Source organism: Podarcis raffonei, chromosome 3, assembly GCF_027172205.1.
Source record: "Podarcis raffonei isolate rPodRaf1 chromosome 3, rPodRaf1.pri, whole genome shotgun sequence".
Taxonomy (NCBI): Eukaryota; Metazoa; Chordata; class Lepidosauria; order Squamata; family Lacertidae; genus Podarcis; species Podarcis raffonei.
The window spans coordinates 65,616,299-65,634,684 of NC_070604.1; the positions used below are offsets into that span (position 1 = coordinate 65,616,299).

Here is an 18,386-nt window from a genome sequence, read left to right on the forward strand (position 1 = left end):
TATCGTGTTACTTTGCAAAGACTTGATCTAAAGCCTGTGCCAGCATGATTTCTCTGTACGGCAGTATGGGTCCAATGAGATAGAGAAGCTTTCTTTGAATATCTAATCTGGAGGACTAAAGTGTAGAAAGCGATAAATAAAGAATGGGGATGGAGACAAAAGGACCAAGAGGATACCAGAAAAGATGTGAGGATTATGGAGAGCTATAATACCTAAACATTCTAATTTATTTATAGAGAGAAATGTTAACATGTTTATGGAAAATATTTCAAAATAGGTTACTATTGACTTTAAAGCATTCTCATCCCATCGAATGTGTTCTATACGTGCCTAATCATAAATAAGTATCTGTTGAATGATACTTGCAGGTAATTATGCATAGAACTACTGCATTAATTTGTTATTTTACTATAAATTACCCTTACTTTCCACCCTTTTGAAGACTGGATTAGAAGCTCACAGAAGGCTCCTAGGTGGACTCATATCTAGGCAATTTATGGGGCCAAACCAGTTACTTTTTTAACAGATAGGTTTTTACTTTCAGTGTTGAAATTATTTTTTTATTAACAGGCAATAGAAAAAGAAAGGACTGAAAAAAAGAAAGCATTGAATGAACTGAACCAGGTTGGAGAAAATCTGATGGACCAAATGAGAAAAGGTAATCATAATAATAGCATGATGTGAGTACTTTGCATTACTTGCTCTTGTCAAAACTTGGAGTTTCCAGAAGCTACAAAAAACACCAGAACTGCAATAACTGAAATTTATGAAAGCACCAGTTTCTCCTTCACTGAAAGCTACAAGACCTCAAAAGACATTCTAGTGTTAGTGAATTGAAACCATTGATTTCTTATTAAGATAACTTGATTATAGTCCATCTTAATTCCAGACTATTACTATTGTTAAGTCACTTTATTCATGGAAATGACATCTATACAAACAAAAGACAGGTCTGTCATATCCTGCCCCACCAAAAGAGGCCAGAAATACTTTAAAAATCATCCAGATCAAGAGCCAAAAGCCCAGGTAGAAAAAAAAAAATTGCCCGGTGCCTAAAACTAGGCAAAGGTAGTGTTAGGCGAGCCCTCTCTGGGGAGAGCATTCCACAAGCAGGAAACTGCCACTGAAAAGGCCCATTTCTCAGTAATGCCGCCCTCCCTGTGGAACGCCCTCCCTTCAGATGTCAAGGAGATAAAGAACTACATAACTTTTAGAAGACATCTGAAGGCAGCCCTGTATTGGGAAGTTTTTAATGTTTGATATTTTACTATGTTTTATATATGCTGTTGTCAGGGAACTGACATCGGAGCCAGAGGTGGAGGCAAGTCTCCCAAGCGATGCTGGAGAAAGGACCAGCAGGGAGAGAGGGAGCTCATCGGCTGGGGAAGGAAATCAGCGTAACACCAGGGATAAAGGGGGGCAGATGGGGGAATCGGCGAGGGGGCTCCAGGACTCCTCGCCGGAGACCAGCAGGGAGAGCACGGGTCCTCCGCTACCCACACCCACCCTGCGCAGAAAACTTCCGCGCAGGGAAAGTAGGCGTAGACTTGGCGTCAAAGAACTTCTTTGCTGGAAGAAGTTCAAGAAACGCCCACTGACGGATTCTGCTAGCGACTGAAACAGCCACGAAGTGAAGGGCTGTCCAGTCAGAAAAAGGTTTAACCAGGCAACCTAGCCAGGAGTGGCAGCAACTTACGCACGAGCAACCCCATATAACCATTACAGCTGTAAACCGCCCATAGTGTCTGGGGAAACCCAGCCAGATGGGTGGAGAATGATGATGATGTCATACTCCAGATCTCCTGTGGAAGGGGACAGGAGAAGAACATATTTATATTACATCCTGTTTGCTTCTTGGCATGTTCATTTATTGGACTTATGCCATGCTCATCCACCCATGTGCTCAAAGCAAGGTACTCTAAGGTACTCAGAGCAGCTTACTTAGGGCTGGCACACAAGAGGAGATTCTGCAGGCACCTATACTTGAACAGGTTCATCATATGTTAATTACATCTGTATTTGGATTCTGCTCTGCCTCTCTTGTCTAGCCTACCAATATATACCTATTACCATGAAAAGGCACAGTTATGAACTACTGAATTCCTAGTGAGATGCTTCTTTTCACTAGATAGCTGGGGAAGATTTGTGCAATTAAAATGAAACTGAATAGTCAGGTGATGGTTGTAAAAAAAAAGCATTTTTTAATTTTTATTTAAAAAATGGAATGCGGGTGAACTTAAATCATTCCATATGTTACAGTTTGCAAGTGATTGACAAGGAAACCATTGTTACTATTGAGCCTGATCTAAGTAAGCTTATAAGAGAAGCATGTATTGTTGTGTTGGTGAATACTGCATATTAAAACAGTTTTTATTTCTTTTGCTTGTTCAGAAGGGCTTCCTACTGAAGATGTGGCAAATGCCCTCGAGAAACTGTTGGCAGAGTGGAAAAGGGCAGGCTGGCACTTGGAAGAAGTTGCAAGAAAAGTGCAATGCCAGGATGAAGTAAACATTTATTTTAGGGAAATGGATGAGCTTGATAAGACTTTGAGTGAAAAAGAATTATGGCTGAAAGAAAAGTCTGCTTCATCATTGCAACAGCAACCTTTAACAACTCTAAAGGAGTTGTGCCAGGTAAATTTGTTCATTGTGAAATGCATAAACAAAATGGAATTATAAACTGAACCTACAGTGGTAGGAACCCAGTGTTGTTTAAATGACGTTAATGCTTGTGCGTGTGTGCTTATACTTAACTTTCACAGAGGGAACACGCTGACCTATTAAGTCTGAGTCCCTGGATTGAACAGCTGAAAACCCAGGGCAAGGTCCTTGCATCCCAGCCGGGTGCTCCCGACTTTATTGAGGAAAACATAAAGTCTTTGAATGATCGCTTCAAGTCTGCTCAACAGAAACTGGAGGGTCTGTCACAGCAAGTGAAGAAAGGTGTGTTTTTATTTAACATGTGGATGTGTTTTTTAAAAAAACACTTACCCGCTTACAATATATTGCTATTTTTTTGCTTGTAGCAAAAACCTTAGAATTGCTGCTTTGTGTTCACCACAGATTATGTGTATAAATTATATAGTCTCGCTGGAAGCATGGCATAGATTTTTTAGCTCCTCATAAAGGAATAAGCCCAATTACTGTTTTCTCTGCTTGCTATATAACAAAATCATTTTCTTCATAAAAGCAATGCCTAGATTGCTACTTTTTGGATGCAGGTCATTTATAAATGCCACTAATTTTGAAGGTGGTTCAGAGAAAAACAGGAAAACACTGAATTGCCTACAAAGATGTAAAAAAGATGTATATGCTGTTTCTGCATATATAACTTAACGACATTTTAAAGAGACAAATTTATCTTTCAGCATTATTTATTTCAAGGTCAGCTTACCAGTCTCATGCTATTTGGGGGGGGGGTCTATGTAGAGAACATTTAAATATCACTGTCTAAAATAGTAGCGCATAGTTTTATGTATAATGTATGAAGCCATCCAGTATGTAAAAAACACAGGAACTGTCTTCTCTTTCATTGTCCTTGGACAGGAAGACTTTAGTGAAATTACTGCTATGATAATTTAATTTATATCCTGCCAGATCAGATATTTGCTTCAGGCAACTAAATGAATGCCATACTTTAAAAAATACTGCTTAAAATCATCAATAAACGCTTAAAATGTAAGTGTCAATGTAACACTCCAGTGAAACCAAAATTTCAATACACGTAAACTTACACAACTACTTAATGTTGCTTTAGGTCCCAGCTTTTCCATGCAGTTAGTATTTGCCTGTGCTCCTTTGTATTTCTGTACATTTGGATCTGAAGTCAAATGCTCCATTCTGTAAATGACGAAGAGTTCCATTGACAGAAGCTCTTTCCACTGATGGAATGAAATGTTTAGATTCTTTATATTTATTATCCCACCAGGCCTGATAGCTTTCTTTCAAACTTGAAAAGTGAACTTCATGGTGTGTTAAGGATGCATAGCAAATTTTTAACAGATTAATACACAGGCAACTGGTGTCAGTTTGATGTTTAATTTTTTATGCAGTTTTGATTTTATGTCCACAAGGTAATAACTGTATATTTGTAATGGAGAAAAATGAAGATTCCATAGTATTTTAAGAAAAATGTGCTTAGGTACTATTGTGGCAGAATAGTTTGTGAACTCCTTTGGTCTATTCCTGCCAAGTTATGCTTCTGCCAGGCTATTAATGCTCTGTTCCCGGTCTCCAATAAAGGGATTACAGTTTCATCCATATTGTGGTGAATAATAATTTGGTTCTTTTTTTATTTTTTAACCGAAGCACCTCAACAGAGAAATGCAGTAGCAAAAAGAATTACCGTATTTTTCGCTCTATAACACGCACCCGACCATAACACGCACATAGTTTTTAGAGGAGGAAAATCCGTAGGCATGCCACCAGTAAGCATTCCCTCCATAACACGCACAGACATTTCCCCTTACTTTTTAGGAGGAAAAAAGTGAGTGTTATGGTGCAAAAAATACGGTATATAAATATTATTATTTAACATAGCGTTAGTTCAGAAGTGCAGTGTTGTACCATTGTCCTTCAGTTTTCAAACACAGAAATACAATGCAAAATCAATTATTTATCAATTGCTGCCTTAAGCTTTTTTTTAATTTTTTTTTTAACTTAACCATAGTGCTGTACTCCATAATTAGGGATTTAAAGATATGTAGTTTAATATAAAGGAAAACTGTCATTATTCAAACTAACCTTGATGTTTTTATCATGTTTCTCCAGAATTTCCAAAAAAAGAGTAAACTTACTGGATAGTGTGATTGATTCTTATAATCATAAATATATCCTTGCTTTCTTCTTTTGGTTTCCTGCATAACCTGAGCTTTTACAGTATTGTAGGAGTTTCTTGGTTCAGAACATGTAGGTCAAAATATGCTTGAGGTAAATGCTATAGCCTGCAGCATTTGATGGAATAAAAGAGAAACATTCAGGAGGGCAATTGAGGTTTAGGACAAAAAGATTAATGCTTGATATATAATAATAAGGGCCCTGCTGGGTCAACCCACTTTTGCAAATGGAGTTCTTGAGTATTTATCGCCTCTGAACATGGAGATTCTATATAGCTATCATGACTAATAGCCATTTGTGCAACACTTCTCTGTGAATTTCCCTAAAGCCATTTCCCAGCCACCTGAGCTATGGATATAGCATCTTGTGGCAGTGAACTGAATTCCATAAATTAACTTTGCATTGTGCAGAGAAGTAGGTTATTTTGTATATCCTGTATCTGCTTTGTGTCAATTCAACTGGATGACTCTTGAGTCTGTGAGAGACAGATGACAATTCTATCTCTTACTCCACAGCATGGATATTTTTATAAGCCTATATGATGTGTCCCTTTAATTGTCATTTTTCTAAACTAAGAATCCTCAAATGTGTAAGCCTTCCCTCATAAAAAGAAGGGATTATCAGTATCCGAAGTCACTCTTGTGGTAATTATAGATGTGACTTAAGCAGCACATCCAGCCAAATGTTCAGTGGCTTCCATGTACAACTGGCAGTGTTCCTTGCAACATTTCTAGGGGAGTTGGGTCTCTGTCCTGTTTTGCAGCATAATTTCCATTAGATGAACCTCTGCCAACCCCACATATGCAGTCAAGAGGAGAACTTTTATTTTAAATAAGGCAAAAATGATATGGTGGCCATGTTCACATGTAGCAATAAACCCAAGAATCTGACTTGATTAATCATAAGGTGTATGTGCTGGTGCAAGCAGCCCAATCACTCCTGCTGTGGCCTCGCTTTATGCAAGCAGATAAACCAGGAAGGTGATAGTTTAGTGTTATGCCCAGGTTTTGGGATTGTTGCTTGTTTTCCCCTAATGAGCTAGGGTTCATACGTCAGAAACAAACCGTTAAGACTGACTAGTGATCTTAACTTGTTAGGGAGAAACAAATCACAATCCTAACAAATCACAATGCCTGATTCAGACATAATCTTAAGCTAACCCCTTCTTGAGGTTTTTTTTAACCAGGTCACATGAAGAGAGAAGCAAAGTGGCCCAAATTGGACTGTGTGCACCTGCATACATCTCAAACACAATATTGTGTTTTAAGCCAAGATTTTTTGGCTTGCTTTTACTCCTGAACACAGCCAACACAACTCTGGTGTGTTAGTGAGGTGCTCTTTCCCCTCACAAATCAGCTCTGGTGGTTTGGAGAGCCCCAAGAACAGTATTTGGTGGGAGGAGAGAGGATATCATTCTTTGGGGCAAGCTGAAATGCTTCTGCTGACTGAATGTTGAATTGCCCTGTATGGCTTTTTAAAAAATAAATAAAAAATATTCATATCCATTACGTTTTTATTTTGAAAGTAGAATTGGAAAGCCAGCCTTCTAAGGACTATTTGGATGCTTTGAAAAAACTGAAGGGTGAGCTGAATGATTTGGAAAGCAAGGCACAATCTGTCATGAATACAGTGAATGACTTTAGTAAAGTTGAGAGAGCCTTGCAGCAGACAAAGGTATGTTCCATTTTTTCACTTCAGCAAATTTAAACTCAGACGCAGCTGTATATAGTCAGCTTGGCTTTTTTATGCCATTGCATTTTAAATTAAGCTGACTAACATTGGTGTGTACCATTGGGGGTGGGTGCGGAGAATAATTAGACTTCTACCACAGTTTTGACAGGCTTATATGTGAAAACTGCTACTCAGTAAGATAGGTGTGACAAGCAACATGTGTTGTGTTGTATAAATAGTTGTGGATGTATGAAAAACACAGGCCTAATGTGAGTGATGCATTCAAAATATGCATGCTTCCTTTTCCATAGTTTCAGGCAAAATAGTGAGTGTTAGCTAAGCTGTTTTGCCTAGCAGTCAATCAGACCTTCCATGTCCTTGCAGAGCATATGGGAGGGAAAGAAAGAACTAGACAACAATAGGTTCCACAAAACTGGACACAACTTTCCTAAAATAGTATCGCATACATGCATTTACAAAGATCAGTGTGGAGGAAATGATTCTAATACGCCACTCCACCCATATTAGCTACTCAGGGAGACCCACATGGGTAGCCAGCTGAAATACCTTCCTGACACCAAAGTTTTCAAACTTGATGGATTGTAACCCATTCCCTGGGTTACAAATCATGCGTATCTGCCTAAAGAAGGAGGTTTGATCCTTTTTGCTCACCCCACCCTTCAATATGTATTGCTGGCCAGTTGGATGCAATGGTAGGGAATTAGGGCTGCAAATCATGCCTTGCTGCAGGAGGAGAGGGATGAGGGCCAATTTCTTCTTTGCCATGCCAATTGATATGCTGTGCCAGCTGGTAAGAGGCAGGAGTGGGGAACTGCGGCCTGCTTGCTTCTTTTTTCTGTGCTTCCTTTCTCCAGTAGATATTTGTGCAATTTCAGAGCTGTTTATGGATTTCTTCCCCACTGCTGCCATGTTTTTTGGTTGGGGGTGGGGCATAACGGGTTCACCACCCATAGATTTGTCTCAGAAAACCTTTTGCCTCACTTTTCTCTAGAACAATTATCCTGTGAGTTGTAATAGAAGCAGCTGGACATGCAAGCTGGAGATGGCTGGGGCGTGTCCTAGGAGCCTCATTTTATGTACTGTTGTCCTAAAGTATCAACAGAAAAATCAGAACTTTTGAATGAATTCACATGGGGGGGGGAATCCTTGTGGCTCTGGAAATTATATTGACACAAATCCCATTTTGGCATGAGAAAATATTGTTGGGTGACACAAAGGCCACATCCATTGCTATATTTTCTTTGTAGTGTTGTAATATGTACAGTTAAAGATGATATATTTTACACAGAACATGGAATTGCTGCTATATGCAAAAGTGAAATGTATTTCTGTTTAATCCTTTCCCTGCAGACAATCTGTGAAACTCTGGAAAATCAGAAAAGTGTGGTTGATAAACTTGCTGCAGACACACAAGTCTTAGAGAAGCATATTTCTTCTGAAAAATCAAAGCTCTACAAGCAAGAATTCAAGTGTTTGCAGGGATACAGGGACAAGTTAAATATGAAGGTTTCTAAAGACGTTCACCTACTGGAAGAAATTATTTCCAAATTGAGAATATTTGAGGTAAATATATGACCACGATTGTGTGGGTCAGTCATCCTGCTAAGAGGACAGAATACCACCAAATTAGGACATCAAAGTAAATCTAGGAGAAAATGAATCCAAACTCTTTTGGAAGTTCCCCTTTGAAGGGGGTTGGGATCACAGGGTTTATGCCTTTTGATTATGGGAAATGTTGTCTGAGCCCACAATATTCTGAACTAAACCACAAGATGTTAGCAGCTTTAGAACAGGAAAATAAATACTTGCCTTGACTCATGCCAAAGTTAATGTTAATGCTAATTTGTAGAATTTTTGGTAATTGCCAAAAATGGACCTTGACTTGTTACCTTATTCTGGTTTGTTTTCTTCGAAATATTTATGAGCATAATCTGTCTTCTGAAGGACGGATGTGCCACATGGTCAGATTAACAAGAGAGGTGAATAGTGGGCTAGATTTGAGCGTGAGCCAGAGAGCAAGGGCTATATTTTCACATTGTTGTAATGAAAGAACAAATGGACCAGAAAGGAAGGGCTGCATTTTCACATTGTTCACTCATTAGAGCAATGCTTGGCAACAGACTGAATGTACAAAGCAATGGGCAGGGGGGAATCAGATAAAGCCAAAGCTTTGTGCCTGGTCAGCTGGGTGGATGTTGGTGATGTCAGTGGATATGGAAAGTATACAAATAGATGAGTATCAAAAGAAGGATCTAATGAAGTATTAATCAAAGTAGAAAGGTCAGGGGGGAAGGAATGAAATCAGTACCTTTAGGTTTTGTAATGCGAAAATAGTGGTTTTGGTGAGGGAGATGGAAGACAAGTTACATGGGGCCAGAAGCAAAAATTGAGGAATGTCAGGACAGCAAAAGGAAGTGGCATGTTTTATGATGGACATGGAGAACCTCTGGCACACAGGCCTGATTAGGCCTGGCACAGATCCCAGTTTGGTCTGCAAGGCCGCTTCCTCAAAATCATGCCCGCCTCTCCCACTCCTCATGTCATATCTGACATCAAGTGTGGGGCAGACAGAGATGTGCCTGCCAGCATACTCTTGATTGTTCCTTGTCAAGGGAGGTTGACTGCCAGCCAGTCGAGCCCATTGGGATGACATTGGAACAGAGATATCCATTGAAAACTCTCTTGCACCGCCAACCCGTGCTGAAAGCAGAGCTTGATGTTCTAACAGATGCTACTTCAAGCCTGCTGGAATTTGCTGCACTAGGGAGTTCTCAATAGAGCTTCCTCTTACAGATGACCCCTGCCAAAAGTAGGGCTCAAAGTCTGCACAGATCAACTGATAGACTCAGAATTCAGGTCCACTGAAACCTCATCAAGAATCACTGGTGCAAATGACCACTACCAAAAAGAGAGCTTGATGTCAGCACCAATCAGCTGAGTGGTGCTGACTTCAAGGCTTACTTGGTGGGCTTGAATTTTCCTTTGTAGCACTATTTGAATTCAAGTTGTGTGTCATCTGACATCATAATGACATCAAATGATTTGAACAGTGACTGGCACCCACTCACCTGTCAGGGTGACCCACTGTGGGCAGGGGAACCCAGCATCAGCACCACCATTGTTTTGGGAGACTAAAGGCAAGTTGCTCCATAGATATCTGATGGTATTAATAGGTGCAGATGGGGCAAGAAATCATTTTTGGAGGTTGGGGGACAGGGGGACATAGTGACTCTGTTGGAGCTAAAGGAGAAGGTTGGGTTCACTATAGTGGAGAGGAGGGATAATGACAGTGGAGCTGTGGCAGCTAGAAGTCAGGAGGGAAAATGATCAAAGGGATCATGAGAAATCCTTGGCCATAAGATGTCTGCTTTAGGTACATAAAATGCCTTGTCAATGTTAGGCAATATATAAATAGTATTTTGGCTGAAGAATATTTACTGCTCAGTTCGACAGGCTAGAGTGTATCTCTATTGGCCTGTAGTGAATACCCTTGGAACTACTGTGTGTGCTCCCTGTTTTGGAAACTTTTCTTCACAAGCAAATCAAGTCAGCTGAAAAAATGCCAGAAGCTGGAGGTAGAACAGAAAATGCCAAGAATCTGGACATAAATTATCCCTCTGTATCAAGATGCAGAGCACAATAGGTACTTTGATGAATACCTAGAACAAGTATCCTTTAAGATGGCAATATATATGCACAATCAGCAAAGAATAAAAATGAGAAGCATAACTGAATTCTGGTAGAGATATTTCTAAAACCACTGAGGCTGATCATATAGTTGATCTAAAATAGAACAGTATTTAATTCCCAACCCAACTCTGCTGAATTCAAGGCTCTCTAGCCTGTTCACATCCTTCTTGACTTCTTTGTTGCCTTTTGATACAGTTGACTGTCCTCTTTTCTACTTTATTCCCTTGACAACCTAAACCCATACCTGCTCTCAACTGTTTCTTTTCCTACTCTTTCAGGGATTTGCGCTCTCTTAACTTTCTCCCTTGTACACCCTCAGGGATGTTTGGACTCCCCTTGTCTTCTGTTTCCCTGCATTCTTGGTTTCTGTGGTCACCTCAAATCACATGGATTTCAGTATTTCCTATATGATGCTGCCCAGCTCTCTACCTTAGAGCTTCCACCTTTATCCAGTCCTGTATTTGTGCATATGCGTTTCTCATTGAGTTCTTCATTAAACTCATGTTTGGTCTCAGACATATTGAACCTATCCCTCCTTTTATTCTATATCCATTCACAGTGGCATCACCTATCCAAATGTCTATATTCTGGTCAGAGTCCCTGCCATCTCTATTTTCTTTGGTACCAACCTCTCTGCTTCCTTTTGTGCCCACTTGTATTTCCATACCAAGTGTGCCGCAACAGTAATTTGACATTGAACCCTTGGGCTCCTCAGTGTCTTGTCTTGTAGAAGGGGGAAGGCAAGGTCAAAATTTGACGGCCCCCAGACCTGGGGCTGTCCTCCCAAAGCTGGATAGGTGAGGTACCTGGCTTTGGGAAGGAGGCACAACATTCTGTCAGAGTCCTAGAGTTCTCCCACCTCCTTCCCAAAGCTGGGAAAATGCTAACTAGGTTTTGGGAAGGAGGCAGCAGGACTCTAGGACCCTGTCCTCACACCTCTTTCTCAAAGCCCAGTGCCGACATTGGAAAGGCAGCGCAAGGGCTGCAGAGGAGGCATGAAATGTTGCTGAGGGCCACCAAAAAGGGGCCCCAAGGGCCACATGCAGCTCTTGGGCTGTGTGTTCAACCACCCTGCACTAAAATTACTTTGTCATGTCTCCCTTCTCTGGAACTCCTTATAAGAATACCATGACACCATGCCTCTTTCATATCACTGAAATTTCAAAGCTCATCTTTTGTATGAAGTGTTAGGCTCTTGGGGCAGTGAGTTCTCTTTTTTGTTGTACTTCTCAAAGCACCATTCCATTAATAGTGCATTATTGCTGCTGTTGGCAGTTGTGGTGAAATGTAATTATTGGGTTGGATCCTAATTTCACCTCCTGTGAACAAAAATTCTGTCAATGGAAGGTTTTTGATTCAGCGAAGGATCCTGCTGACAGAAGGGGGAGGAGGCAATCTACCAATTTTGTGCTTCTGCAAGCAAAGTCTGTGTTCATGCCAGAAGGAGCTATGTTTACAACTCAGATTTTGCAGACAGTATGAAATTATGCTTTTATCTCACAAGCCAGTTCCTTATTGCTCTGTTTTCAAAATGCCACAAACCCTTCAAACCCATGTTCTATGCTGGTACAGAAGATTTGAGTGAGCTGCTATGTTTTACCCCCACTTAACGGAGTCAGTATGCTTCTGAGTGCCAGTTGCTAGAAATCACAGATTGGGGGGAGCAATGTTGCTCTCAGGTCCTGCTTGTGGACTTTCATAGGCATCTGGTTGATCGCTATGAGAAAAGGATGCTGCACTAGATGGGCCTTTGCTCTGATCTGCCAAGCTTCTTTGTGTGTTTTTATTTCTCTTCCTCCAGTGTTGGGGCCATTTGTCCAGAATTTGGATTATTAGTTAGTCTATAATTGGGTTTTTGGTTAGCAAATCTTTACATGAGCCTGGCAATGGGGGGAAAAATAAGCAAGTGGGGATTACTATTGTATTTGGAGTTTTCCAATCTGGAAGACAAATAGGTTAAAACAGTTAATTACATTTCTTAACTTTTTTATGTTCTGTTCAGACGGATTCAAAACTGGTTCAGAAGTGGCTGGATGGTGTAAAAGACTTCTTAATGAAAGAGCAAGCGATCCAAAGGGATCCTGAAGGCCTTCAGAGACAGCTTGATCAATGCATGGTAAGCCCTGCTAATGTAGAACAGAGTTGCTTATTTACCTCCATTATTCTTTGGCTACTTCAAAGCATTATATAGTGCATTTCATAAAAACCTCTCTCTCTCAAAAAAAGGATAAAGCAACACAAAAGTGTGTTTTGCATTCCTTTGTTCCCTGATACCATGGTACTAAAATGCAGTTGTGGAACCTCGTTTTAAAAATTTGACAGCCTGTTCAGTATTTGTTGTTGTTGTTTAGTCGTTTAGTCGTGTTCGACTCTTCGTGACCCCATGGACCAGAGCACGCCAGGCACTTCTGTCCTCCACTGCCTCCCGCAGTTTGATCAAACTCATGCTGGTAGCTTCAAGAACACCATCCAACCATCTCATCCTCTGTCGTCCCCTTCTCCTTGTGCCCTCCATCTTTCCCAACATCAGGGTCTTTTCCAGGGAGTCTTCTCTTCTCATGAGGTGGCCAAAGTATTGGAGCCTCAGCTTCACAATCTGTCCTTCCAGTGAGCACTCAGGGCTGATTTCCTTAAGAATGGAGAGGTTTGATCTTCTTGCGGTCCATGGGACTCTCAAGAGTCTCCTCCAGCACCATAATTCAAAAGCATCAATTCTTCGGCGATCAGCCTTCTTTATGGTCCAGCTCTCACTTCCATACATCACTACTGGGAAAACCATAGCTTTAACTATACGGACCTTTGTTGGCAAGGTGATGTCTCTACTTTTTAAGATGCTGTCTAGGTTTGTCATTGCTTTTCTCCCAAGAAGCAGGCGTCTTTTAATTTCGTGACTGCTGTCACCATCTGCAGTGATCATGGAGCCCAAGAAAGTAAAATCTCTTACTGCCTCCATTTCTTCCCCTTCTATTTGCCAGGAGGTGATGGGACCAGTCTGTTCAGTATTACAATATGAGAAATACTAGAAATGTCTCACTTCTTCTTTTTTAAATGAAGATTTCTAACAGAGAGATAGGTAGTGTGTAATCCTGCAAGATCTGATGATGAAGTCTTTAGAGTAGCCTATAAATTAGCTGGAGCTTTGCCCATGTGGAGATACTGTTGGAATAAAAACAAAATAAAAACAACATTGGTCATAGGGGGATTGGGAGAAAAGTGCAATTGTGCTGAGATTATTTGAATTGCACCATGCATTCAAAAACACAAAAATACGGGCACACTTTCCCTAAAATATAGAGGTATTTCACTACGGTTAAATCGAAGTGTGAGGTTAGTATCCTCCATAGTATATGATTGCAGCCATTATAACTGGCTTCCAAAAATCTGCCTTACCTATGTGCTTGGGTGTGCCTGTCATGATATTTGATCATATCCTCCTATTGAATAGAAGACCAGACCCACATATTCCAAGCTTATTTAGCGTTTACTTGCTTCCAAAAGTGGGTTGCCATCTGGCATACGGGGCTGCTATTCAAGAAGCATAAGATCAAAGAAGCCTCTTTTGGGCACAGGGACTGTTGCACAGTTCTTTGCATATTAACCAGCCTAGTAGCTGTAAGGTTTTTAGTTGACTGAATTTATCACTATAGGTAGTGGGGACAGAGCCAGAGTACCCTTGATACCCTTTTGAGTCTTGACTGTGAGACCATTCCTGAATAGAAAGAGACAATGGCCAAAATCCAGATAACTGCTCAGGAAACTCCATGACATCAACAGCCCATCATAATATATGACACACATTTTCTTTGCAAGTTGAGATTTTCACAAGCCATTTGTAATGTAATATTTGTGTGTGGGCAGCAGCTGCTCAAAGCTATTCAGAGAAAAGAATTCTCTGTAGTTGAATACAAACCCTCACACACCTGAAGAAGCTCTCTGGATTGGATCCATTTTCAGACTCAGATGAAAGTATGCAACTGGATATTTATTTTAAAATAATTTTGCATGTGGAGTAATTTAGGAGTTATAAAAAATAGAATCAGAAATATTTGTACGATGCCTTCGGAAATGGACAACATTTCTGCCTGCATCCTGAAAAGTGGTTGTTAAAGTGTTTTCTCTCTTGTGATCAGCTGTTTGTTACTGAAATGGAGAAGACTGAGTTGTCCTTAAAGGAGATGAAAGAAATAGACTCTGCTTTAAGAGGCCAGCCAGTTAATGCCTGGGTGAAATCTAAGCTGACAGATGTCCAGTCACAATGGGAGAGACTCAGCAAGCAGGTTAGTTACTGACAGCATTACTCTTTATTTGCATTGTCTTGTCCGTCACTTTGTATTCATAGTACTGTATTAGCTTTCTTGTATACATTGAAATAACAGACTTGGTAGCCATATAAATAATATATTTAACATGTATATTAAAACACAATGTCTGGGTCTGATCAGTGCCTGGATGAGAGATCATCTGAGAATCTCAAAAGTGCTGCCTTGAGCTCCATTATGGAAGAGATGCAGGATATAAGTGTACTTAGATAAGTTAATAAACATTAACAGGCAACAGTCCATCCTAAAACATTGAAACTCTGTTAACTGTTTGGCAGTGAAACCATGAGACTGCTGTCTACTACTGGTTTAGCAAAGGAAGCTTAGAGTGCAAGCTGTGATCTGGAATGACACCCTGTTCAAATCTCATCTTAGATATGAACTTTAGGTAGACCTAGCAAGTCATTCTGCCCCTTGGCCTCAACACCACCACATGGGATAAGAATAGTGATTTATCTTCCAGGATTATTGTAATTGTTGCTTATAATGTATGCATTCAGCACTGTAAGCATTATATTATGTAACAGAATGCCAAACACCACTGACCATTTCCAAAGGCACAATAGGCAAGTTATCTTTTGACAAATAGTAATGAAATGGCTTGGCAAGGCCTCTCTGGGTAGGGTATTTGTGGCCACAGACCCAAGACTTCCTTCACAGTAAACTTCCTTAGTGGTGGGGGTGGGGGTGGGATTCATCTTTCTAAAAGAACTATTTTATATCCTTTCTCTTCTTGGCTTTGCTGCTGGACAAATGCTTGAGGTCCATGGGATCAATAAACACTGAAGTAAATCATCTTGTTTGTAACTTTGTACAGCATAATGTTTCAGCTAGACTGCCTTTTTTGCTATCTAATAAATCAGTGTCGTCTTTTCCAGCCACTGAGACCTTTTAGGTCTTGCCTGCCCATGTTTTCTGCCAGACCAAAAGAAAAAAAAAGGAGTTTGTGACTAGCAAAAAAATGACAGATCAGGTCTGCTGCTTGTGCTGGTTGAATGCTCATTTTATTTCTTGCCCCGTTAGACAATACTGCCCCAATTTAAATTGTGTCTGTGGAATCTGAAGTTTAATTTACCCAGATAGGTATTTCTTACTCCTCTTTTTATTATATTTTAGGAAGCCATCCCTTAAAAGGCCAGACATTTCAACTAGTGCTTGGCATCCTTCAGTCTAGGCAGTACCAGTGGGCACATATTTATTCTGGATAAGATTTGCATTGGAACCTCCTGTCCATTTAATATGTGTATAATGTGTGTGTTTGCCTGAAGTAACAGAAACCTAAGCACATGTAACAGTAAATTGTGGTGTTGATTCACTCCAATAAACATCCTGTTTGAATGATCCATATCCTAGGGATGTTCAACCATGGATTTGTTATTATAGAACTTAAAACTATAGCAAACATTCTATAGCTAAAAATAAGCAGAATAGTATTCTATTACATCTGTCAGTTCTAGTAAGCTGTGATGAAAGATCTTTTTTTGTAACCATAGCAACAGTATTTGCCAGATATTTTATAATGCAATAATTACTTTAGAAGTGAGCTGCTGAAACTTTCAGTCCTCTGATATTTATACTTTACATTGAATCAGTGCTGAGACTCTCTTCAAATGATGCAGATAGCTTTTACCTCTCTGTGTGTTTTTGGTTGAACTGCTAGATCATTAGCCAGAAAAATCAATTATCTGAAAGTCAAGAAAAAGCTGTAAACCTCAAAAAAGATTTGACAGAGATGCAAGAATGGATGACTCAGGCCGAAGAAGAATATTTGGAGAGAGATTTTGAATACAAGAGTCCAGATGAGCTGGAAAATGCTGTGGATGAAATGAAGGTGAGAAAACGTGATTGTGCGAAAGGTTATGTGGGTCTCTAAGTTTATGTGCAAATTATCCATTATTAAACAAGAAATTGCTTTTTTGAATTGCTTTTATGAGTTTTTGAATTTACTTTTAAAAAAATGTTAGCTGTAGAAAACCCCGAGTGAATAATAGAAATGGGTGTGGTGTGATGTTGGAAAGTAGCTTAGGTTTCAGGAAATGATCTTTTATAAGGCTTTGTAAAAATGAAACAAAATGAAAAAATGAACTGTGAACCTCTGCGTCTAAACCTTTTTTGGAAGGGAGAACGGGATATGAATTATGAAATACTGGAACTAATCAGTAGTGGTGGAGGAGATCCTATGTAATTGTGAGAAGTGGATCTTACTTGGTCTGGCACTATTTGCTTATCTTGGCCTAATGGTCTTGGACTATTGCTGGAGTTTCAGGGGCTGGCAGAAGCAGAAGTTGTAGATCTTGCTATGTAGCGGGATGAGGGACAGAAGGGGTTGAAGCTATATGTTTTCAGAGTGCAGAACTGAATACAGAGTTAGCATATTTGATGAGGGAACTTTGCACTCTCAAACTGAGAGGAGGCATAGGATTCACTGTAAGTAGGTGCATTTCCCTTTTTCTGCCACCACCACTTTCATCCAAACTTGTGTCATGATCTAGTTTTTTGTCAGATATTTTTAATTGCAGTGTCATGTTGGTATTTCAGCTCTGTGACAGAATTGGAAATAAGACATGAGATGGGAGGACCACCCTAACAAACATATTTTATGTGGCTACTCACCTGGGAAATGTTTTATTGAAATGCTTTAAAATGTTATGAATGTAAAGGATTTTTCTATAGTGTTGTTTTTGCAATTTCTGTAACACTGTTTTGGTAAAAATATTAATGAATTGAAATGGCAATAGTCTGGCTATGAGAGACAGATAATGTTCAAAGAAACGTCTTTGCACATTATGAAATCTCATGCAATAATAAATTATTTCAGGTGCTACAAGAGTCTTTGTTGTGTTAGAAATCATGTCATTTGACAGCATGATGTGATAAATAATACAACAGAGCGTCAAGTGAAACTTCATGGAGCACAATGGTTCTGTTCCTGCCAGCTTCTATAATGAAATATTGAAAAAAATTGAATGAGTAGAAACTTCCATTTGTATACTAAAGACTAAGATTGTAATTGTCTTTGTCAGTAACCATTTGATCAGCAATCACTTTCTTTGGGCAGAGAGCAAAAGAGGATGTGCTACAGAAAGAAGTGCGGGTGAAAATTCTGAAAGACAACATTAAGATGTTAGCTGCTAAACTGCCATCTGGTGGTCAGGACTTAACAACTGAGCTTAACCTTGTATTGGAGAATTACCAGCTACTCTGTAACAGAATCCGGGGGAAATGCCACACTTTGGAGGTATTGCTGAATAATCTAACCTCAGCAGAAATGTTTCATATGTCTGTGATATATTGGGCAATAGGAAATGCTAGTACATCATTGAAAAGCTGAAGAACTAGAAAACTTGAAAACATGAAAACTTTTATTTAATGTGACCATAATTTCTATATTAAATGATACTTGAGGTCAGATGTGACCATGTGTACATCTGCAAAGCATTTCAGATAATACTTCTCAACACATGCTTTAGTTCAGGCTTCCTCAACCTCAGCCCTCCAGAAGTTTTGATACTACAGTTCCCATCAGCCCTGACCACTGGTCCCGCTAGCTAGGGATCATGGGAGTTGTAGGTCAAAAACATCTGGAGGGCTGAGTTTGAGGAAGCTTGCTCTAGTTGTCCCAAAGGGAGACACTGGCTTGCTTTGGAAAATCATATCTCACCTTAACAAGTGAATGGTTTAATATCATACTGTATTCAAAAATGAACATTCGTGGTTTCCTGGTGTGGATGAAATTGGAAAACTATGCTTAGAGATTTGTTGGTTTAATCATGGCTATCTCCAAAGCGACTGTGTACTGTACATGGGCAGAATATACCTTTGTATCTTCATTTGCTAAGCTGACAGAGCA

The 18,386-nt window shown here is 39.8% G+C and overlaps 1 protein-coding gene across 5 annotated transcripts in view; it reads left to right on the plus strand.

Annotated features, from left to right (window-relative positions):
* UTRN (utrophin) overlaps positions 1–18,386 on the plus strand; it is a 316,563-nt gene that overhangs the window by 69,579 nt on the left and 228,598 nt on the right. For 3 of the 5 annotated variants that reach the window (XM_053382087.1, XM_053382090.1, XM_053382092.1), the window contains exons 18-26: positions 571–658; positions 2,392–2,633; positions 2,762–2,942; positions 6,361–6,509; positions 7,878–8,090; positions 12,220–12,333; positions 14,348–14,494; positions 16,197–16,367; positions 17,595–17,774. In XM_053382087.1, coding sequence (XP_053238062.1) covers positions 571–658; positions 2,392–2,633; positions 2,762–2,942; positions 6,361–6,509; positions 7,878–8,090; positions 12,220–12,333; positions 14,348–14,494; positions 16,197–16,367; positions 17,595–17,774 — 1,485 coding nt within the window. The remainder of the gene's footprint in view (positions 1–570; positions 659–2,391; positions 2,634–2,761; positions 2,943–6,360; positions 6,510–7,877; positions 8,091–12,219; positions 12,334–14,347; positions 14,495–16,196; positions 16,368–17,594; positions 17,775–18,386) is intronic. The other 2 variants (XM_053382088.1, XM_053382091.1) reach the window with 1 other exon arrangement.